Here is a 23538-nt window from a genome sequence, read left to right as displayed (position 1 = left end):
AACCCGGTAGTCTAGACATAGCCTTAGTGCCACAATATTTGTGGTATACTCTTGCTGTATGCCTTCAAGAGTTAATGTACAGCCATGGTCACCAACCCGTCGATCCCGGGGCTTTCGAGGGTCCCCCCTCACATCTTCCTCAACCCCAAGAAGAACCCCGCATTGACACTACCTCCAGTGACAATGGAGGTAGAATGGGCTTTCTGCGGGGTGAGGGGGAGTTCTGCAGCTGCGCACTAGGTCCAGGAAGTGCATGGGCTGCTCTCCCCTCCACCCCCCAAACAGCGGCATGGTACCTGAAACACTGTTTTCATCATGCGCTGGGGACTTCCTTCCCCCCTGCTGCCTTCCTGCACGGGGGAATGTGGGGGGGGAATAGGAGTCCTGGGACTGTGCCAGCTCCAACTGCATAGGCAGTGCATGCCCTGCTCCTCCGCTTCCCGCAACAGCTCATTCTGCCTAAGCAATTGAAGCTGGCGCAGTCCTGGGAGTCCTATTACTTCCCTCCGCCCCACTGCAAGGCAGCAGGGGGAAGGAAGTCCCTGGTGCGCAACAGACTGGTGTTTCAGACACCACACTGGCTTTTTGGGGCAAGTGGGGAGTACCCACCAGCACCCTGTCTTAGCACCCTGCTCCTGATCCCTGGCCAGACTCCCTGCCCAAACCCCACCATCACTGACCTCCACGAGCACCTTGCTTCTGCCCCCTCTCTCCTGGCCAGACACCAACCCACAGCTTGCTCCTGTACTCTTATTTTCCACCTAGATTCTGTACCCCCATCCCTATCCCACTCACTGGATCCCTCATTTTTGGCCCCACCTCAGATTGTAGAGGAGCCCAAAAATGCCACTAACCTTGGTACGCCAGAAGAGTTAATCTGGCCTGGGACTAGAATGCCAGAGGAGTGAGATGTTTTGGTTGGGGCCACAGCAGTGAGGCTTGTGGGGTTTTGGAGGGGTTGTGTTTTTTTTGCATCTCACTTGAGTGGCCTCGACTGACTTTTCTGTGGGTCAGTTACCCCTGAATCAAAACAGGTTCTCTGCCCCCTCATAAATAAAGACAATGCTGAAACATTTTGACGTAGTACTTTATTTAAAAACTAGCCCATTAACCAGTCATAAAATGGGATTTTCAGGTCTGTCCTCCACATCGGTCTCTCCTGAGCCTCCATTTTCTCGCTCCATGTCTCTCTCTCTCTCTTTCCTCCTCCTCCTCCTCCTACTGCCTCCCCCCCCCCTCAGCTCTCCTCCACCTCCTGCCTCTCTTTCTCTTCTCCTCCCCCTTCTGCCTGTCACTCGGGGGACCCATGGAGCCTAAATGGCTTCTTGTGCCGCTTGCTACCAAGAGGCAGCCCGGCTGAGCGGTGCAGAAGTCAGCCGAGCGCCAAGGAGGGAGGGGAAAAGAGGGGGCGGGGCGGTGATGTTCACAGCCAGGGAGTGGGGCCTGTAGCTGCTGTCACGCCGCACGTCACCGCCCCCGCCCCCCATTCCCCTCCCGCCATGGCACTCAGCTGACTTCTGCACCGCTCAGCTGGGTTGTCGCGGGGGAGCAAGTAGAGCAAGTGGCTGTTTGGGCCCCGCACTCCCCATGCACCATGGGCTGCCCAGAGGGAACAGCCAGCATTTCAGCAGCTGCGCTGCCCAGAAGGAACAGCCAGCATTTCAGGCAACAGTGCTGCCCAGAAGGAACAGCCAGCATTTCTGCGTTACAGACTCTGACATTGGGCTACAATATATATGATGAAGCCTGGGCAACAAGCCCCCAGTTGGGGCCCAGCCCCCTCTGGCCGCAACATCATAACACTCTAGCACACACGCACACACATATCCCAGACTCCAAACCTGAGCCCATCATACACTGGAACCCCCTGTCCTGCACCCCCATATCCACAGTCTTGTGCCACAACACTCCTGCACCATCCACACACTGCAAATCTGTGTCCTGAACCCCTCATACACTCTAACCCAAACTCCTGCACCTTCACATCCACAATCCTATGGCTTGCTCAGCATCTCAACCTTCCACCTGACCCCAACACTTTCCAGCCTTGAGCCCCCTCCCCAGGCCAGCATCCCCTTCTCCATATCCTCCTGCATCCAAGTTCCTTTCGGAGCTTGCACCTCTCACCCCTTCCCACACCCAAATCCCTCATTCCCACCCCAGAGCCCACACCTTCTGTCTCAACCCGGTGAGAGAGAGTAAGGGCTGGGGATAGTAAGTGATGGAGAGGAGGGGAGCAAAGAGGATGGGTCCTTGAGGAAGGGGTGGGGTCTTAGGGAAGGGATGATCTTGGCTTGTCCTGATATTTAAAAAGTGATCTTGGGTGTAAAAATGTTGAAGACCACTGATCTACAGGGAGCAGTTGGCAACATGCTTTTTATGGCCTCATCTCTTTAACTTGTTCACACCTACACTATGCAAAAGCTTGAAGTTGACATTTAAGATGTGGTACGAGACAAATTTTCAGTCAATAGAAATTTATTGGTGGAAGGAAGGGATGATATGATTCATCAGTCTTTTAGCATTTGTCAGATTGTTGCTTTTTATATACATTTGATAAACACAATGGCTGTGTCTACATTGGCATCCCTTTCCGGAAAAGGGATGCTAATGAGACACTTTGGAATTGCAAATCCGTGGGGGATTTAAATATCCCCTGCGGCATTTGCATTTACATGGCTGCTGCTTTTTCCGGCTCGGGGTTTTTGCCGGAGAAAAGCGCCAGTCTAGACGTGATTCTCCGGAAAATAAGCCCTTTTCCGGAAGATCCCTCATTATTCCTTTCAAGTAGGAATAAGGGATCTTCCGGAAAAGGGCTTATTTTCCGGAGAATCGCATCTACACTGGCGCTTTAATCTGGCAAAAACCCTGAGCCAGAAAAAAGCGGCAGCCATGTAAATGCAAATGCTGCGGGGATATTTAAATCCCCCACGGATTTGCAATTCCGAAGTGTCTCATTAGCATCCCTTCTCCGGAAAGGGATGCCAATGTAGACACAGCCAATAAGTTGTATAAATAACATGGTTTTTAATATTTAGAACCAACAGCTGGAGCCAATGATGTAATAGGGGTGTTAACTGTTTATATTTTAATTTATTTTATTTTTTTCTGTCCACTCCATGCTTTTGGAAATAGGATATTATTTAAGAATATCTCAGAATTGTTAGCTGTGACTCCTATGTCATGCACCAACTTGTACTAAAAAGCACCAGCTATTTCCTTGAGATAACCATTGCTTAAGAATAAATTGTGACATATGGAATATTGATTAATAGGTTTCTTTTCCTGCAATTCTGAATTAATTTTTGCATCATTGATGAGTTTAAAATTTCTTACTGTCCTTTACAGTTTTAAGGCTTACAGATGTTCATGTGTTTTTCTGTATGATGTTTCCATGAAACTGTTTCTCTTTGTATGAAATAAATTAATGTATCGAAAATGTTTTACAGCTTAGTGAAATTAGTGGAATACCCCTGGAATGCATAGAATTTGCTAAGGTAAGCAAAATTGTAAATTTTATAACTCTATGTACTGATTTGGAGTGCACATATCATTATGATGTTTGGATGATTTATTCACTAAATAATTGCTTCTTTCCAGGGTAGAGGCACATTTCCCTGTGATATATCAGTACTAGAGATCCACCAGGACTTGGACTGGAATCCTAAAGTGTCTACATTGAATGTCTGGCCCCTCTACATCTGTGATGATGGCGCAGTAATATTTTATAGGTATATATTGTAGTACAGTGATGGACAAATACCCTGCTTATAAAAAAGATCAGGCAACGAACAAATGCCTGAAAAAGTTTCATTCTGAACATTCTGTTTTGAAGAAATGTCCATAATTGGAGCTGAAAATTGAAAATCAAGCTTAACCTTGATTTTTTTTTCCAGGCACTCGAGTTATAAATTTGTGTTAGTCCTTAACTTCTATTTTACTAATATGTTCTAAATAAATAGTGAGCATTATGCTTTTAATAAGTGTGGATTTCAGGAGTTTGGCAGACATCCCTGTAGCCTGGATTATACCCATTGTGTTTAATTAAATAGAACTATTGCAGGGGTGGGGAAACTTTTTTGGATCGGGGGCACTGACCCACACTCTCCTTGTACACCAGAGTCCAGAAGGGCCCAGGCTAGTAGATTATGTATGCAGGGAACCGGCAAGGGAGTGGAGAGCCCTGAGCCTTTGAGGCCATATCTAGGCAAGCCAGAGGCCGCATCCAGACCCCAGGCCTTAGGTTCCCCATTCCTGCACTAGAAGATTTACCTGGCTTTGCTCAATCCTTCAGGGTGCAGGAGTTAGGGCAGGGGGTAAGGAGGTGAAGGGGGCTCAGGGTAAGAGGGGCAGGGGTGCAGAAGTTGTCGGGGTGAAGGCCTCAGGGCAGGGAGTGGGAGCAGTGCCGACTGCTCCCCAAGGCTGCACAGCCTGGCTACCCCTGTGTGGTCATTCAGGAATAGAGCTGTTCCTGCTGTCACAGCCTTCCCCTTCAGTTGGATGCAAAACAGTCATATTCCATCACATTGCATCCCATTGTCCTGGCACAAACAAACCCTGGCCTTGCTTTCCATTATATGAGTAAACTGCATACCAGGTATGGTGGTCCTAGTTCTTAGTGTTTAGAAGTTCTTGAACAAGTTGTTCTTAGACATATGGATAGGCAGACAGATGCACACACACTCTTAAATATATGGTAGATTTGCATATTTTATATTAAGTAGTTGTAGGAATGTAAAATTGTGATTATTTGGCTAATCAAATAGTTGATGCAATTTCCATCGACTATACAATTAGTCGATAAGGGCACTGTCCCCAGCTGGCCTAGACTGCACTCGGCATTACCAAAGTGGCAGCCAGCTGTGGTAGCACCGCATGGAGCCTGGGGTCAGCTGGGTACGCCATGGGGCAGAGGGCGATGGCTTGAGTCCCCCACTGGCCCTGTGTTTCCCACAGTGCTTTCGCCTTTGAAGTGTAGCAGCAGCCTATTGACTATCCGATGAGCATTTAGTCGCTCACATCCCTAAGCAGCTGTGGAAATAAGAGATCTTCCTGTTTTAAGGAACCCTCCTCGCTATGCTCACCAACCCCCCCCCTCCCAGAGTAGGCAGCCCTGTCGCTCCCCCATCCCCCCCACCCATTGGGCAGGGCCAAGGTCAGGCCAGCTTCGGCTCTTCCCCCGCACCTCCCCACAACCTGTACATCAATTTGATCCCTCTGCCTCCAGTCCTACACTCACCATCCTCTCTAATCCCGTCCCCACCCCACCCCACACTGTCTATCCCTCCCCTCTTTCCTTCATGCCTACACCCCCAGCCTCTCCCCACCCCTACACTGCCCATCCTCCTGCCTCTATTCATAAATCCCCCTTACCATCTCCCCTTACTGTACCACCCATCCCCACATACACTCTATTCCCCTTCCTCCCTCCCTACACACACCCTGTCCCCTTCCCACGAATTCATCGAGCTGCGTGCCCCTCCCACCTAGGAGCACCACCAGGCTGGGCAGCACAGCCCTGGCCACTGCAGCCCGCCCCTAAGCCCAGCCTTTTTCCTCAGAAGCAGCTGTCTGCAACACCCACTCCACTTGTGGCAGGGCTGGGAGAGCATGCCTGAGCCCATGCCTCAGAGCAAAGCTGCATGGCTGGTGTATGGGCTGGGCAGGCTGCAAGCGGTGCCCAGAGGCAAGGAGACTCTGCTCTAGGGGGTGTGTGGAGCCACCTCTCCCCTCCCTTCCCTCCAATTTCACAGAGCAATTACATGGTCAGGGCTCCTGGGGATAGAGTGCTGTGGTGATGTCCCACAGGAAAAGGTGTTTTTATATATAGAGAGAGAGTTTTGCAGTGGTGTTGAATTGATCTTAGTTAATATGGTGACACTATGATAAACATGTGAAATTGGAAAGCCATTCTAAGGAAGCATGTAGTAAGTAAAATCTTTTTTTTTTCCCCTGTAGTAGTAGTTTGAAAAATATTGAGCTAACTGCATTCAAGGCCTTTGCTATCTGTCTGGCCTATGTTGATTGTTTTATGTGCACAGTACATCCATAGATTATAAATGAATTGTTTTCTATGAAATTGTTTTCTGTATTTTGAAAGCCGAAAAGATGAAACATTCCTGTCCAGGAGACCAGCACTAAAATAATCTGAGGGTTTTTTTGGCCTTGTTCGGTTATCTTAGAATGTAATTGTTACCTTCTAACATCTTCAGTTTAGTCTGAAATTATGTGAACAAAGTGTTTGAATTAAGGGATAATATGAAGGCTGTGCCATTATATGAAACAGTAAATAGGTTCCTAATTGTATAGCTTTGAAGGTAAAATGTTATGCTGAATAAATTCGATTTTGAGTAGGATTTTTTTCATAAATTTGAGCTCAGGGGATAATAGAGGAGGGAAGTTGGGTTGTATTGTGCACTTGAGGAAGAGCCTGAAATAAGAGAAAATAAGGGTTTGCATGTCAGGCTCCGTCTACATTGCAGCGCTAAATAGCTATTCCACCTCTTTTGAGCGCGCCTGTTATTTCGAAATATAATGTGCTCACTATTCCAGTGTCCCTGTAAACCTCATTCCACAAGGAGTGAGGGATGTTTCAGAATAGCAATTTATTTTGAAAAGTGCCGTGTAGATAGCGCCAAATTGCGAAATAAGCTATTTTGAAACAAACTCGAAATAAGCTACACAATTTGCATAGCTCAAATTGCATAGCTTATTTCAAGTTCTGGGGGCATCGTGGATGCAACCTCACTGTGGAGCAGCTTGCTGGCTTGCATATTGTCAAAAGCTGATGCTGTGCTGACTGGCTAGAGAATAGGGTGGCAACTAAATACAAGAAGCTGTGTTGCCAGGGAGAGGTGGAGTGGATCTAATGAAGAGTGATGAGGCAGTGCAGAGCTTGATGAAGAAGAGCTTGGAAACTAACCAGGAAAGTTGGCTAAGTATCGGTCTTGGTCTGCACTACAGCATTAGGTTAACATAAGGCAGTTACTGTAAACACCTCTCAGTGTTTACACTACAGCCTTGCTCCTGCCAGTCCTGCCCTACTACACCAGCATAGCAAGTCCTACTCCATGAGAGGCAAAGGGTTTATGTTGGGGTTGTTAGGGCATCTCTACAGCACAAAAGCTGGACTTCGTGTGGATTTCTCCACTGGAGGCAAGAAGTCCTAGATGGCTTCCCCTTGCTCTTTACTGGGAGTGAGAGGTTGAGAAGCCCAGGAGACAGCTGGGGTCCCACCAGAGAGATGCTCAGAGCCTGGGCTATTAGCCTCCCTCACTGCCCCTCATCAGTGAGTGGAGGTGCTGCTGGTGAGGATGCACATCACCAACAGGATGAGGATAGTGTGAACATCAGCTATCGGTGGCTGTGAAGCAACCTAGCATAGGCTGACTTAGGCATGTCTACACTAGCCTTCCTGTTTCAACTTTCTATGAATGCCAAGACTCTGAGCACTGTTTTTCCATGCTACTGAAGTGGCACATGAATTTGTCTCCTTTTATTAGCTGTAGAGAACCACTCCTTGACTAGAAAGCCCAGGTATCTCTTGGTAAATTATATTTTCACCTCTTCTCAATGTATTACCTCTATTTCTTTTTATAGCCAATATGGCAACATTTTGGAAAAATCTAGCCTCTTGTTCTTTGGTTTCCTTATATTATTGGGTCTATTATTTTTAATTCTAAGTGTCTCTGAAAACATGCTAGACTTTGCACAAAGGAGACTTAAAATGAACAAAGGTTAAAGAGCTTGGAGAGAAAGAAAACTTGCATTTTTGTGGTAGCTTATGGTATATGGTATGAAAAGTCTAGCAAGCTCTTTTGATCTAATGAGACTCTTCCCTTGTGGGACTTCATAATTTTAATACAGCTGATTTTTTTAAATTACCATTTTATTATTTTTTAGGGATAAAACTGAAGAATTAATTGAATTGACTGATGAACAGAGAAATGAATTAATGAAAAAGGAAAGCAGCAGACTCCAGAAAACTGGACACCGCATAACCTACTCCCCTCGTAAAGAAAAAGCACTAAAAATTTATTTGGATGGTGCCCCAAATAAAGAGATGGCTCAAGACTGAAATTTATTATAGCATTTTCCTTGGGAATTTTTTTGTTTTAAATAATTAAAAAAAAAGTTCACTACTACTGTGTAGTGCCATTATGGCAGGATGCTCATTAGGTGTAAAGCAATGACACCCAGCACTGATTGGGCTGCAATTTACCAATCAGAGGCTCAGTGCCCCGTTGGGCCACTGTTTGACTTTGAATCATGTTGTGCACTATAGTCAAATGTACTGTAAAGCAAAAGGGATGTGCAAATAGAAAACATTGAGTGGAAAAAAATGGGGTGGGTGAGGGAAATGATCGAGGACAGTGTGCACAGAGTAGCTAGTAAAACTAGCATCAAACAGGATACTCATAGCTTAATAATAAAAGCTGTGCAAAGGCCATGAATGAATTCTTTTTTGTTTGTTTCAGTGATACACACATTACCTCATTGAAGGTTGGGAAATAAATGGAACACATTAGCTTTTGGAAAGCAGGAAAAATGGGGGTAAAGATTTAATGGAATTTTCAAGCCAGCTGTAAAAGTTGTGTGAAGTTTTACAAGAATCTTTGGACTATTCTTCCTTTAAAACATAGTCTAAAACAGGTACTTTTGGAAAGTTACCAGGAGGTCTTGGCTCATTTTGCTCAAATATTGTAAGGTAACTTTTTAAATAGCTCATGGAAGCAGAAGAGCAACTTTACTTTATTGCATTCAATGTGTAAATAAAATCTTCCCTATCCAGTTGGCAGAAATATAGTTCAGCTATTTACCATTGTATTTCTTTTCACATATCAATATTTGTTGTGTACATTTGAAAGTATAGCTGCCTATTTAAATTTGTATTTTATGTTTGGCAATGCTGGGTACTTACTCGGGTTGCATTTCCCTTTGTTAATGGGGGAGGAAGGTTGGTGGTGTGTTTTTTGTTTTTGTTTTGGTTTTTTTTCCTGTTACTTATTTTTGTACTTTTGTTTTTGAACACTTTATTACAAGTTTGCATCTTCTTTAATTTTTTCCATTGCAAGTCACTTTAATTTTTCCTGGAGTTGATTCATAGTTATTTGTAGTTTAAATATTTGGGCAACCTCTCACACCTCATAGTATAAACTTGCTGGTAGTTCAGGTTGTGGTGCAGACTGAAGCAGTCAACATGATTTCATTGCAAAGCCTAAAAACAGCAGGCTTTTGCTTATCTACATAAAGATCAATTGAGAACAAAAACTATGTAGAAAATTGGAAATATCTAATTTATAACAATCAATAAAAGGTTTTGGTAAACTTTTTTCATGCCTAATGCTGTTAACAACAGTGAACATGCCAATAAAACATTTGTTCATTCTGTTGCATTATTTTAATCATTAAACTTCTGTAGATTTTTTTTAACCTGGAAAGAAATTATAGAATTTCTTCATGTAACTGTATATATTCACTTTTTTTTAAAGGCAGTCACTTCATATCTGAATCTTCAAATCCAGAGAATCAGGGAGTATTCTGGTCTATATGCTAATACGTTCATAATAGATTACCTAGGGTGGGAGACTGGGATACAAGTTGTTCCAATAAAGTAAATTGGTATATGTTTTTAATTCTTGATCATGACCTTTATACTAAACACACTTGGGTCAAAGGGAAAAGTAGGTGAGAGAGAAGTAGGCTAAACAATAGATTTTAGTTGTTCTGAGGGAAGGGGGAATTGAGTACAACTTCTTTAGAGCACCTTTATGCTCGGAAGATTCTTCAGAGGAAAGTAAAAAGGCACATTTTAAGAACTTCTACCATCTCACTCACTTGTAAGAAACAATACAGGTTCCCTAAAGTCTCTCCCCTCCCCATTGTCATAGAACCATAGAGTTGGAAGAGACCTTAGAAAGTCATCAAGTTCAGCTCCTTGCCCTAGGCAAGACCAATCATAGCAAAATCAACCCAGCCAGGGCTTTGTCAAGCCAAGATTTGATCGCTAGGGATGGAGACTCCACTACTTCCCTAGGTAACCCTTTCCAGTACTTCACCACTCTCCTAGTGACATAGTTTTTCCTAATATCCAACCTGGACCTCTCCTGCCACAACTTGAGACCATTTTCTTTGTTCTGCCATCTGTCACTACTGAGAACAGACTTTCTCCATCCTCTTTGGAACCTCCCTTCAGGAAGTTGAAGGCTGCTATCAAATCCCTCCTCACTCTTCTCTTCTGCAGACTAAACAGATCCAACTCCCTCAGTCTCTCCTTGTAGGTCATATGCTCCAGCCCCCTAATCATTTTGGTTGCCCTCCGCTGGACCCTCTCCAATACATCCATGTCCTTTTTGTAGTGGGGGGGACCCAGAACTGGACATGATACTCCAGATGTGGCCTCATCAGAGAAACTGACCACCATCCTGACATCAAGCCATTGATCATTGCCTGCTGGGCTCGACCTTCTAGCCAGCTTTCTATCCATCTTACTCTCCATTTATCTAATCCACATTCCCTTAACTTGCTGGCAAGAATATTGTGGGAGACTATCAAAAGCCTTGCTCAAGTCAAGGTATATCACATCCACTGACTTCCCCATGTCTACAGAGCCAGTTACCTCATCATAGAAGCTAATCAGATTGCCACCACTTGCCCTTTATGAATCCAAGTTGACTATTCCTGATCACTTTCCCCTCTTCCAAGTGCTTCAAAATGGATTCCTTAAGGATCCCTTCCATGATTTTTCCAGGAACAGAGGTAAGACTGACCAGCCTATAGTTCCCTGGATTGTCCTCCTTCCCTTTTTTAAAGATGGGCACTACATTTGCCTTTTTCCAGTCATCCCAGGAGCTCTCCCAATCTCCATGACTTTTCAAAGATAATGGCCAAAGGCTCCTCAATGACATTTGCCAACTCCCTCAGTACCCTCAGATACATTAACTCTGGATCCATGGATTTATGTACATTTAGCTTTTCTAAAGAGTTCCTAACCTGTTCTTTACCCACCAAGGGCTGTCCATCTTCATCCCATCTTGTGTCACTTAGCGCATTAGTCTGGGAGCTGACCTTTATCCATGAAGACAGAGGCAAAGAAAGCATTGAGTACTTCAGCTTTCCCCACATCATCTGCCACTAGTTTACCTCCTTTATCCAGTTGGGTCATCACTTAATACAAGATTCTGGGCATGGTCCCCCTTTCCCCTCCCCCCCCCCAGCTTTAAAATTAATACTGATTGATACGGTTTAGTCTACTTCACTCTGTTCTGGCAACATCCCTGGTCTGGCCTGATTTTAGTTAGCTTGATGTCCACTTATCATAGTGGTAGCAAGTTTCCTGTGGTCCCATAAAGTTTGTTTACAGCCACCTGTCCTGGCTCTCCGACGCTATTATTGTGTCTTTTATCATTAAATGTCTTCTAAGAGTCCAGTAAGGTAATGCTGCTAGACAATATTTACCTACCATGGTCTGGCAAATTCTCTGGTTCAGCACCAGTCAGGTCCTGAGGGTGCCGAACTAGAGAGGTTCGAAATGTATTTTAAATTCTTTTCTGCTCTTCATAAGTGAAATGTTGCCCTTCAAAATGGCCATTATTACCTACTGTCCTCATTAGGACTGAGGTCATATATTGCTCTCAGTTAACTGCTACTGCAGGTGAAAGCTTAATCTGCACTGTAGCAAACATTACCCCTGCCTCTTGTTCTCAGTCAGACTGTCCTCAGGGAAGATGATCCCCCACCATTCCCAAAATGTCAAGAAGCAGGTGTATGCTAGCTGTCAGTAAGGATTGATGCATTTCAGATTATTGCATCACAGCATGGCTCTGGTAAACTGTAGTTGTCAAAACTGTAGAGATGCTAACGAGTCTTTATATGAAAGAGGTTCCGCTCACAGTAATGGCTTTATCTCAAACCAGAACATTCCCTGCTGACTCTTGACATATGCTGTTAGTAGCACGAAGGTCTGTTTCATAGTCTCATCTCAAATTGTCTTAGCATTAATGTTACACAAAATTGCTGAAGTATATGACCTACTCCCACCTAAGGTCCCCAGGGTCTTGTAAAATAGCCTTATGCCAAGTACTATGCATGAACACAGAATATTGTAGCAATATTGCCATGATAGTAAGCAAGGGTAATACTTTGAGTGGACCTTTCAAGAACTTTTTACAGGTGGGTGGTGGGTCAGAGCTTTTTATAATAAGCAATCACATCCAAGGCAGCCAGTTTATGAACTAAAGGCAGACCAATCAGGAAAGGGAAAAAAATCTTACATTTCTGGACTGGGATTATCCTCTGGTACAGAAAGTCTGGCACATACTTAATAGCTTTGTGACATCACGATTAAAAGAAGAGTGGTAGAGAGTGCAAGATGCAAGTATCAGCTGCACTGTATGTGTCCCTATGTGCATTTGCCTAAATTCTGGTTTTTTATGTAAGCTGTTAAAAGGATGTATTCTTTATTATACTTTGTTCAAAATTCCAAGCCTATGAAAAAAATGGGGGGAGGAGGTTTGGAGAGAGGAATCCATGCCTTCCCAGCCTCTTAAAAGCTTTAAATAACTGAACAGAAACCATATTTATTGCAGCTTCACTATGATTATATATTTTAAAAAGAAACATACATGGCTGAAGACCAGTGCCCCCAAAATAATCAACCTAAACCAAGCAGGAATTTCCTTACCCTAGAACATTAACAACCCTTCCAAAATATATGTACAGACAAGGCAATGCTTAAAATTTTCACTTTAGTGTCATCAATAATTTAAATGAGATTATGTATGAACCTTTGACACACCCATTTCTTCTTCATAACAAGCTACAGTACTAAGTATTTTGGAACCCTGGACAGAATAACTAGTCCAAGGAAAACTGATAATTGGCCCACACATACCCTTTCTGACTTACTTTAGTCCAACCTTATGAATGGATTTAAGTCTGAAGGTTTGGGGAAAGAGAATAGGAAGAAACAACTTTAAAATATTATTTATTGCACTTCTATCCAGCAGAGTATGTGTCTTTAGGATTTATACAAGCAAAATACTAGATGTGTCTAGAAACTTAAATTGTATAGTGTCAGTGACCAATCTACCCTGTATTTAATTTAAATCCTCTCCAAAGAGCAGATCATGAGCTAAGTCTGGCTCATTTAAATATGTCTGTTCAGAAATATTTCTTTCCAGGTTTTCTAATTCTTTCCGCAGTGCCTGAATGATGCTGATGTCTTCATAATCACCAAGCACATCTCTGGGTATCAAACCAAGAAATGGCATTTCATCCATTAGCAGAGGGTCTTCCTTTTCATTACTTCTGGTATCATTAAAGGATGCTTCACATACAGACACAGGGCTGAGTCTGTTGAAAAAGCAAGCATCCTGCTGTTAGTGTTGAGACTAGTCATTTCTGTTTTGTTGAAGTGAAAAACTAACTTCACGCATGCACCCTTGCCATGTAAAAGGGAAGAACAAAACTTCCAAAACCATTCACTTGAATTGGTAAGACATCTGATTATAGCAAGTAATGCACAGCTCATGAAAGCTGAGTTTGAGATGTGCTGTAAAATGTTGGGGGGAAAAGCCCCTGGAATGAGTAATCCTTTGAGAGGAAGAAATTTGCCAAAATTGACATTTGAGAAGTTGTGATTAGCTTTATTGATCTCAGCCCTCAGGTTAAAGATTTTTATTGTTGTTCTGAATAGGAAGTCCAGTGAGCTACATGTAGCAGGAAGGGTACCCTTTGTACTGGATCTGGGGATTTTGCCTATGTTCATGCTTACTGAAGATTGGCCACACAAAAAAAAAAAAATACAATTTTGGGAGGAGTTCATGTGTCTCAGGCCATATTAGGACCTAAAGAACACGTCTGCCTATTTAATAGTTCTGTATTATCTATCTTAGTCTGTCTCTCACTTCAACTATATGGGTAACTTGAAAAATGACTCCGTGTAAATTGGCCACATCTATTTCCTTCAAATATGTAGAATGTTTGCCTGCTGACAATATTCTGAATAGCCAGTATATTACATTTAATATAATTTCGTGGTGGAGGCTGAACTTAGTTCATATCAGTCTCTTAAAATGAGATCTGTCCCACTGTGTAGCCCTTAGTCTCTGAAAAAAATCAGGCAAGTTGGACTTCTGTCAGTGGCAAAGTCATTCTAAACATTAAGTGCCTATAGCAGAGTTGTTCAATACATCTAAGTCCTACTTTGTTCAGTGTTGGCTTCTTGCCATGGAGCGGTATCCTTTTATTTAATTGCCAAAGAACAGATGGCAGGTGTGATAGGCATTTAATAGTGTCTTGCTGAGATCAACAGAATTAAACTGATGTAACAAATGTTAGTGTTGAAATGAAATGATGAACTACGTGCTGTAGCAGAAGACATCCCATGAACTCTGCCTTCACATGAAATCCCACAAATGAATTGCATTGCTGGGGAGAGGGAAAATGTTGCTGTGCTAGAAAAACTTGATGTGGAGAGGGGCTGGGCAGAGATGACAACGTGAAAATATTAAATTAATTCCTTACAGCCTATGGAAATTGAACCACAGGTTGAACCGCTCTGGTCTGGGAGTCTGACTTGGACCGACCACAGATGTTGCTGGACTAGAGAGCCTAGTGGCAGCAGTGTCTGCTGATGGACCGCAGGAGAGCTCACAGTCAGTCAGCAGAGGGGCTGGGATTACCCTCCCCTGGTCCAGCAAACTCCCTTGTTTGGAACCACTCGGGTCCCAAGGGTGCCAGACCAGGGAGGTCTAACCTGTATTTTGTTTCATAGTGTAATGAGAAACTTATATAACTTCACTCTGTGATTGAAGTAATTCCACTTACCTGTGTTTTTCCCTGAACTGTTTAGGAAAGCTAAAGCTAATGATCTCCCTTTGTGACACCCAACCTGCTTTTATTTAAATATGGCTGATTATTTCAAAATACAAAAATTTGACCTAAGAGCAGAGAGGTTAAAGGTGCATTTTTAACTGTTAATTCACAGCAAAGATTGTAGACTCCTATTTGTCCTTTCCATGAAGGATGAGAGACTAGAAATATTACTGGGGAAGTCTGCACAAAATTATGTGAGAGTCTTCAGAACAAGGCACCTGTTCTCCACTGACTAGAGGGCTAGTCAGGAAAAAAGGGAAATATAGTGGCATGTCTTTTAGTGAACTATGTGTATTTTATAGCTAGCTACCAGAATACAAACAAATACATTGTGGATATTTCCAGTGCATGAGGCAGCAGACAACTGACAGATTAGATTGCTTCCTCCCCTTCAGTATTTCTCAGTGTCAATCACAATCAGATCAAATAACTGAAGTGACACTGGACAAAAAATAATATCATTCAACCCTATCAAACATCACTTGCAATGACAATCTACTGTTGCTTTTATAATGGCTACCCAAAGACCTGTAGCCACTTCCTGACAGGCAGAAATAGCAGCGTGTTAAGACAATGCAAAGCAGTTTTAGACGTTCTTATACTAGTGAGGATTTTTTCCAGTTAGGGTTGAAGAAAGCAGTTAAGCTTTTCACAGCCTTTGCAGCACTAAGCAGCTTGCCCCGAGGAACTACACAGTGCAGGCTTGTAGAGTTTCACACACACATTCAAAAGGGTTTAAATGGGACGTGGGGGTATGACCTTTTGATCCTCCCAATGCCTTACCTATGAGTCTGGCATATCAAGCCACTTGCACATGGGCAGTGCTCAAGCACGCCACCTGGTTCCAGCTCCCATGTGATCAGATTCAGGAGTTTGTTTGAAGGATCAAGGCACGGTTCTCTTGCTTCAGGCAATGGAGTACACACAGGAAACAGAAGGTCTGCATGCAAAACAATGATGAAAGGATTTTGAGTCATGGTGTAGTTATTCAGTTCTGCACAGGAAATATTCAGTGAGCTTTTTCAATCCCTCACCCATTAGAGAGGTCTCAGGGGTAGCTGTTTTACTTTGTCACTTTAAAAATGAGGCATCCTGTGGCACCTTAAAAGACTAAGAAATGTATTGGATCATGAGCTTTGTACCCTCAAATTTGTTAGTCTCTAAGTCCTGGTCTACACTAGGACCTTACTTTGAAATAACCTCTTACACGTTCGAATTTGTAAGTGGAGCTTCCACACTAGCAAGCTCATTATTCAAAATACCAGGTCAGGGAATTCAAATTCAGTATTCCTGCTTTTTGTGAGTAACGCTAATTCTGAAATAGTAATTTTGAAAACATTAGTGTGAATGCTATGGAGGTAAAAGCATAGTCAATTAGCTGACTACTTGCATTTCCCCACTCCTGCTCCCTCTCTCTGAGGCAGCAGGAGGGCATCTAAAAACCAAGTTCCCCCCCAGCAACAGTCTCTGCAGTGCCTGGGACCTCCGACGGACAGGGGCTGCTTGACCCAGTCTGAGCCGTTACTGATCAAGCCCAGCTCACACCAAGTCCAGGCACTACCCCCACTGCAGCTCTGCAGTTTAAATGTAGTAAGAACCGGGCTGCCAGCGCACCTGGCTCCTGCTACATTTAACCTGCAGAACCACAGCAGGCATAGCTCCTTCATAGCACCTTCCCTTACTAAGTTGATATAATACACAAGTGGATACAAGTCCAAGGGGGTGCATCCATATTAACGAAGCCTGCCTAATTGCAATGCGTCTCCCTAGTGAGGAGACACGAGTTCAAATCTGTTAAATTAGGAGTTCTTAAGTCAAATGTAGGACCTTTGAAAGAGTTTCTAGTGTAGACATGACCAAATGTGCTACAGGACTGCTCCTGGCCATTAGACAGGTGTGACTTTCACCTGCCTTTCCACTAGATGGAGTAAGACTTCAAATCACGTATGCTGTGCTTTGGATCATTGTCAGGCTATGCCAATATCCATCCTCTTCACCAAAAGGCCAGAACAATTTGGCAATAAACTGACAACCATGCATTTCTGTAAAGCCCTTTGCCTGAGGAGTAAAGTGATTTCTAAAAATGGGTAAACACAAACCATTCTACAGAGGAAGCAGCACAGAGAGAAGTAACTGTTGAAACCTACTGGGATTTTTTGGTTTAAAATCAATGTATCACCTCAAGTGGGTGATGTTCACCAGTTAATTGGTGGGGGCTGGAGCAGCTTCCTGCTTGCCACAGGCAGGGAGCTGCTCCAGCCCCACAGGAGGCCTCTGTGGGCAGGACAGCTGCACCAGACCAGTGAGACTGGAGTGACTCCCCTCCTCCTCCTCCGCCACCTGGACCCCCTTTAATTGGTTAACTAGTTAAACATGTTTAACCAGTTAACCAATTAAATGGGATTTTACATCCCTATTTGCCATAGGTTCAAAATGGGAGTTTTCCTCAGTATCTTCCTCAGGCTGTGGTGGGTTTGTACTTTGGTGGCATAATCTTGTTCTATACCTGAGAGCCATCTAGTAGCCTTAATACGAAGTGCTGATAGATTCAGATGAGTGTTTGATCCTGATTTCTGGGAGAACTTATTCAGTCTCAGTGGATCGGCTGTGGGAACCACACCTGCCTCGATCAAGATGGTGCTCTAAGGACAGTGACAAATTTTTTTGTTTCAGTTTGCCTGGGACTTTTGGTGATGAGTATATGGCACTATGCCAAATGATGAGTATAAGGCACTATGCAGAGTCAAGGGATGGAGTGAGAGAGAGATCTATCTGGTCCCAAGAAATGAGTCTCACTCACTGTTAAGCTCCTACTTGTGGTCAGTGCTAAACTGTGGTCTTCCCCTGTGTTCTGCAGCCCTGGTAGATAAAGCACCGAGATCTGTATGCACTGCGATAGAGCCATAGTTTTATAATTATGGTGCATAAAGCCTGGATCTTGCACTTTCTTGTCGACTAACATACTGCCGTTCTGTTTTCCTGCACTATTCTAATCACATGGCCCCTGACGGGGTCGGAAATGGTTGCCTCAGAAACAAACACCTCAGACTCCATCTTCCTTGAGTACGAAGCTGAGCTCTTAGCAGTGCGCACTCATCAGGAAGTAGTCACTAGTGACAGTTCTTGTGGGTGGATACTGCAGGACACACATTTCACAGACCTTTCCACCAACCGAGGGAGCGCAGAGAACCCTCCACGGTACTGACTCTCATTTGTAAAGGCTGAAGACAGTGTAGTCTAAAGAGTATCAAACATATGGGCTTCCATACAGCCTTGAAGTCTTGGACAAGCCCATGTTATGGTTTGCAGGCACTGTTGTATCTTTGAAACAAGATTGGACACTGGTAAATCTATATTTGGGCAATTATGCCTGGCACTGGAGCAGTCTAGAGTTGCCTCTGCCATGGGACACACCATAGGCTTTATGAAAATATGCTTATTAATATGAATGACAACTGGAATATTCTTTATGCAAAATAATTCATGGGAGATCATTGGAAAGCTTGGAATCTACTGAATGATTATCCTATTGGTATGTAGGTATCATCCCTGTATTTTAAGTTATAAATATTAAATATAAATCTATGTTACTAATGTAGTCATGCTAAGCAAGGGCTATTAGCAATGCTCAATGAACGTAATAGCCCAATACTCAGAACCATGAGCTGTGAATAGACTTGTTTTTCTTGGAAACCTGGGACAACGGGCTATGGTTGGTCCAGACAAGACATGTGGCCACATCACCTCATTCTGGGACCCATCTGAGATGCTGTACTTCTCCACTGAAAATGAGAAAGAAGTTTAAACTGAACACAAGGATTTCTACCTTACACAAAACCTAGAATAGTTTGACAGAGCAAAGTGAGACTACCTAATATTTACCTCTCTACAGAGCAAAAAACAGCAGGTTTCTCCTATGGTACCAAAAGTGAAGTGAATCTCCTATGGTACCAAAAGTGAGGCCATCGTCGAGGTGAAAAAATAGCTGAAGTGAGCATGGCTGTTGTACTGTCTTTAAATAACTGTAGCTGCCCATTACAAACATGCTATACAATTGCGCTCTACTATTTGTTCACACCGTTCCAATCCAGAATGCACTTTCACTGTAGTGCACTCCTGTAGGAAGCACCTTCTTGCTCCCCAACTCTAACTCTATTATAAAGGCTTTATCATAACAGACTCCACAGTAAAACACAGCACATTTTCACAGAGGTTCTGCTACTTCAGCTGAATCAAAGATCCTCTTGCACTATACAATGAATAGAATCAAAAAGCAAAACCAGTTTACCTTTCTGAAAAGCACAGCATGTTCCTGGATTACAGTCAAGTTGATTTTCACAAATAGTGCCATTTTCGCCTTTTGATACAGCTTCCACACATTCACCCCAGACACAAAGCTGATCTCCACAGCATTCAACATCACGTGAGCAAGGCTTAGAAGAATGAGGGGGGAAAATCACTGCATAAAATTTATCAATTTAGCACCAACATTGAACTCAGCATAGAAGCACACTGCAGCCACTGAGAGGATAAGCAAAAATGTAGGGCCCTGATCCTGCAAGCAGCTCTCTCTATGTGTTTTCAACTTTAAGCATGTGACTAATCCACTGATGAAAACAGGGCTACCCATGTGCTAAACCTTGACTGCAAAGGGGAAATTAATCCTAATGAGATCTGAATCACTTTAAAGTAGTGCTGCATCTACTTTGTAATCACAAGGCTTAAAAAAAGAAAAGGCCACCTCCCACTCAAATGAGGGAAGAGAGGCAATGTCTCTGGAGAAAGATGGTTCCCAGGTCAACAGTTCTGCAAATGTACCAGGGGTCCATATCTGGAGAGAGAACCCTATATACACCCTGTAGCATTCTAGTTTCTTTCTGATAATTAGATCAGTCATCTCACAGATTCCTGGTAATATCAGGGTACAGAGTAGTGACAATGGCGGGGTCTCTCTTTGTGTAGAGTCCTCCCCAATAATCATGGACGCCTCCCCAGACAGAGGGGTTTCCCTCATAAGAACAGCCACACTGGGTCAGACAAAAGGTCCATTTAGCTAAGTATCCTATCTGCGGACTGTGGCCAGTGCCATGTACCCCAGACAGAAAGAATACAACAAGAGAGACATCCTGTCACGCATTCCCAGCTTCAGGTAAACTGAGGCTAAGGCTACAATCCCTGCCCATCCTGGCTAATAAGTCATTGATAGATCTATCTTCCATTAATGTATCTAGTTCTTTTCTGAGCCCTGTTACAACATCCTCTGGAGTCCCACAAGTTGACTGTGTAGTGTGAAAAAAATACTACTTTTTGTTTGTTTGTTAAATAGGGATGGAACAGTGTAGTTGATTAAGTGATAAGCAAAAGCTTATAAGTTAATATTATAGACGATATGCATTTCTCTTTCCCTGCCAATAAATTTATTAGCAGGCTGGGCCAGCAACCTAGCTCAGTCCTGGCTTGCAACAGGTCTGGGACCTACCCCTGCTGTGGCTCTGCCTTTAGGAGCTAAGCTGGCAGGCAGCCTGCCTCAGTTCCAGGAGCTCAGCTCATGCCCCCTCTCACCCCGTATCAGAGACAGCAGCATGGAGCGACAGGCAGCCGGTCCGCATGGGGAGCTGGTTTTTAAACTGACTCCCCTCACAGACCAGCTCCCGCCTGGTACCCCATGCACCTGCCTCTGACATGGAGGCAGCAGCACAGAGTGGCAGGGGGCTCCTTGGGAGTGGGGCTACAGTGCACTGACTTCGAGCCCCGGCCCTGGGAACTATAGAATAGTTGAGTAACTGATAAGAATTCATGAGGTTACTCGACTATTCAATTAGCCAATATTTAACATCCCTAGTTGTAAACCTGCTGCCTATTAATTTCATTTGGTGACCCTTAGGTCTTCTGTTATCAGAAGGCATAAATAACCTTTCCTTATTTATTTTCTGCACACCAATCATGATTTTATAGATCTCCATCATATTCCCCCATAGCAGTGTCTTGAGCAGGCTGAAAAGTCCCACTCTTATTAATCTCCCCTCCTATGGCAGCTGTTCCATACCCTTATAATCATTTGTTGCCCTTTTCTGGATCTTTTCCAATTCCCATATCTTTTTTGAGCTGGGCAACTACACCTCTGCACATAATATTCAAGGTGTGGGGGTACCCTGAATTTATATAGAGGCAATATGATCTTTTCTAACTTAGCTATGCTTTTCTTAAGGATTCCCAACATGTTATTAATTTTTTTATTGCTGTTGCATATTAAATGAATGTTTTCAGAGAACTAATTACAATTGACTCCAAGTGATCTCTCGAGTGTTAACAGCTAATTTAGATCATTTAATGACTGTAGTTGGAATTATGTTTTCCAAAGTGTTTTACTTTGCCTTTATCAAAATTGAATTTCATCCGCCATCTTGTTGCCTAGTCCCGAAGTTTTGTAAGATCCCTTTGATGCTCTTCACAGTCTCCTTGGTACTTAACTATCTTGAGAAGTTTTGTATCACTTGCAAATTTTGCCACTTCACTGTTTACTGCTTTCTCCAGATCACTCATGACAACTTACTCTTGTGAGCAGGACAGTGGTGAGACTTGGGAGGATGGACTGGAATCATGGCCTGCACACCTGCTCATTATTAAACAAGGGTAATTTGTAAACTGGCTCCCCTCACAGAGCTGGAACTCAAGCCATCTTGTAGTGTGAGCATGTGTAACTTGCCTTGTAATGTGAGAATATTTGGATCTGAGGTATGTCTGGGACCCAGTTTTCATATACAATTCATATGCACGTAAAATCTCCTGAACAGCTCTTGAACACATACTTTGTTACACTCCAGGCTACCAAAGAAATATGAATGAAAAATACATTTGGATATGGAGATAAAAACCATTAATAAAAATATGCTGTTCTACTCTTAGCAGGACTAAGAGAGTTGTCACCACTGGAAGATAATCTACCAGTGCTACCAGCTGAGGGAGTTAATCCTTTAGCTTAAATGGCAGAGGTTTGCTCTGAAGTTCCCAGATTCAAATACTTAATGACCTGTGCGGGAAGAAGTTATACAAATTGTGCAACTTATTTTATGTTAGGCAGCATAGAATCACAATAATTCTTTTCTGTAAATGCCCAATTTAATTCTAGCTGCAGCTGGATTGGGTTGAGAATTGGATTGGATCCTAACACATCAGTAAACAGAATCCCTATAACAAACAAGAATATGCAGAGTAAGAACAAGCATTATGTATAGAGATACTCTAGTGTTTGCTGATGTAGCCCCCAACAGAACTTGACCAATAGGGTACAGCGAATTGGGACAACTGCTCAGGGCTGGTGTGATTGGTTAGCACTCCCCAGGCTCTGGCTACTGTCCTTATGCTCTCAGGTCGCTCCACCCCTGGCTTCTGCTGCACAGTGGGGTTCTCAAGCCACCTTTCTAGTTATATACCAATTTTGATCTCCTGCCATTAACTATGGTCCATTTTGTGGAGAGACGGGTTTTGAAGGCCACATAAGAATTTGGTACTTACGGAACGTTGGGTTTTACAGAGCTGACACCGGTACTCAAAACTGGAGAACTGGCAATATTTCCCTCTCTCACAATCCTCATCAATGATGCACTCCTAGAGAAAGGAATTGAAAACCACCGATTAAATAACAGACTTGCTACTGCTGTTTTACATACATCAGCACCTCCTAGTGAAATACTAGCACAGGGGTGGGCGAAAATTTTCTCAGAGGGACCACTTAATGAATTTTGGCACATGGTCATGGTCCAGCTGCACCCTCCCCACAGAAGGGGGAGGGCTTGGGGAGGAAGGGATGGAACTGGGGACTAATCTTCCCCCAGAGTTGGCCGGGCCCAAAGGCTTTGAAGTAAAAACACCAAGAAGGGCTCACAGCCCCACTGCTATCATAGTGCCTGGCAGCTGGTTGCTATGGCTATTTAAGGGGGCTAACAGCTTCAAACCCTGCAGGGGTAGTGCTGCAACTGAGTGCCGTGAACCATTTAAATAGGATCCTGCTGCGTGAGCCACTGCCTGGAAATTCAGTGGCACAGGCAGCAGGATATCAATAGAAAGCAGTCAGATACAGCCAGTGGACCGGATCGAAGTGTTAGGTGGGCTGGATCTGGCCCCCATTCCATATCTTGCCCAGTCCTATACTAGAAGGTCATAGAAAACCTAGAAATGCTTCCATCTTTCTTATGCAAGTACCAAGACACAAATTTGCATTGCCTAACTAGAAACTATGGCCTGTTCCAGATGGCAAGCATGCTGCAGTAGGAGAACACTGGATTACCCTGTGATACTGACACACTGTTGAAAACTATGCAAGAGAAGCTTCCAGAAACACTCAGGACCAGAAGCGGCCCGAGGCCGGCTGCAGCAGCTGGTGCCCTACGCGGGGCGGTGCAAGTGGCACCCCTGCCTGCACAGCCATCAATGGCCATGACGTCATCATCGGGTGCCCGGGCCAGCAGTGCCCTATGCAGCTGCCTTGCTCGCCTAGGCTCACGGGCCACCCCTGCTCAGGACACGTCCACACAGCAGGGCAAAAGTGAAATTAAGCTAGGCAACTTCAGCTACATCAATTGCGTAGGCGCTGTCTACACAGCAGGAAGTTGAAGGAAGAACACTCTTCCTCCGACTTCCTTTACTCCTCGTGAAAGGAGG

General features: G+C 43.8%; 2 protein-coding genes across 6 annotated transcripts in view; one reads left to right on the top strand and one right to left on the bottom strand.

Annotated features, from left to right (window-relative positions):
* USP47 (ubiquitin specific peptidase 47) overlaps positions 1-9390 on the top strand; it is a 170042-nt gene extending 160652 nt beyond the window's left edge. For all 5 annotated transcript variants that reach the window (XM_075927892.2, XM_075927891.2, XM_075927890.2 and 2 more), the window contains 3 exons: positions 3450-3497; positions 3601-3731; positions 7903-9390. In XM_075927892.2, coding sequence (XP_075784007.2) covers positions 3450-3497; positions 3601-3731; positions 7903-8077 — 354 coding nt within the window. In that variant the 3' untranslated portion in view covers positions 8078-9390. The remainder of the gene's footprint in view (positions 1-3449; positions 3498-3600; positions 3732-7902) is intronic.
* A 3168-nt stretch (positions 9391-12558) lies between these two features.
* DKK3 (dickkopf Wnt signaling pathway inhibitor 3) overlaps positions 12559-23538 on the bottom strand; it is a 61184-nt gene continuing 50204 nt past the window's right edge. The window contains exons 4-7 of the mRNA XM_075927903.2: positions 22393-22485; positions 19166-19310; positions 15661-15817; positions 12559-13353 (exon numbers count right to left, since the gene is read on the bottom strand). Coding sequence (XP_075784018.2) covers positions 13098-13353; positions 15661-15817; positions 19166-19310; positions 22393-22485 — 651 coding nt within the window. The 3' untranslated portion in view covers positions 12559-13097. The remainder of the gene's footprint in view (positions 13354-15660; positions 15818-19165; positions 19311-22392; positions 22486-23538) is intronic.

This window comes from Pelodiscus sinensis, chromosome 5 (genome assembly GCF_052426305.1).
Source record: "Pelodiscus sinensis isolate ZL-2025 chromosome 5, ASM5242630v1, whole genome shotgun sequence".
Lineage (NCBI taxonomy): Eukaryota > Metazoa > Chordata > Testudines > Trionychidae > Pelodiscus > Pelodiscus sinensis.
Note: the sequence above shows the minus strand (reverse complement) of the source record. Positions and strands in the feature narration are given on the sequence as shown.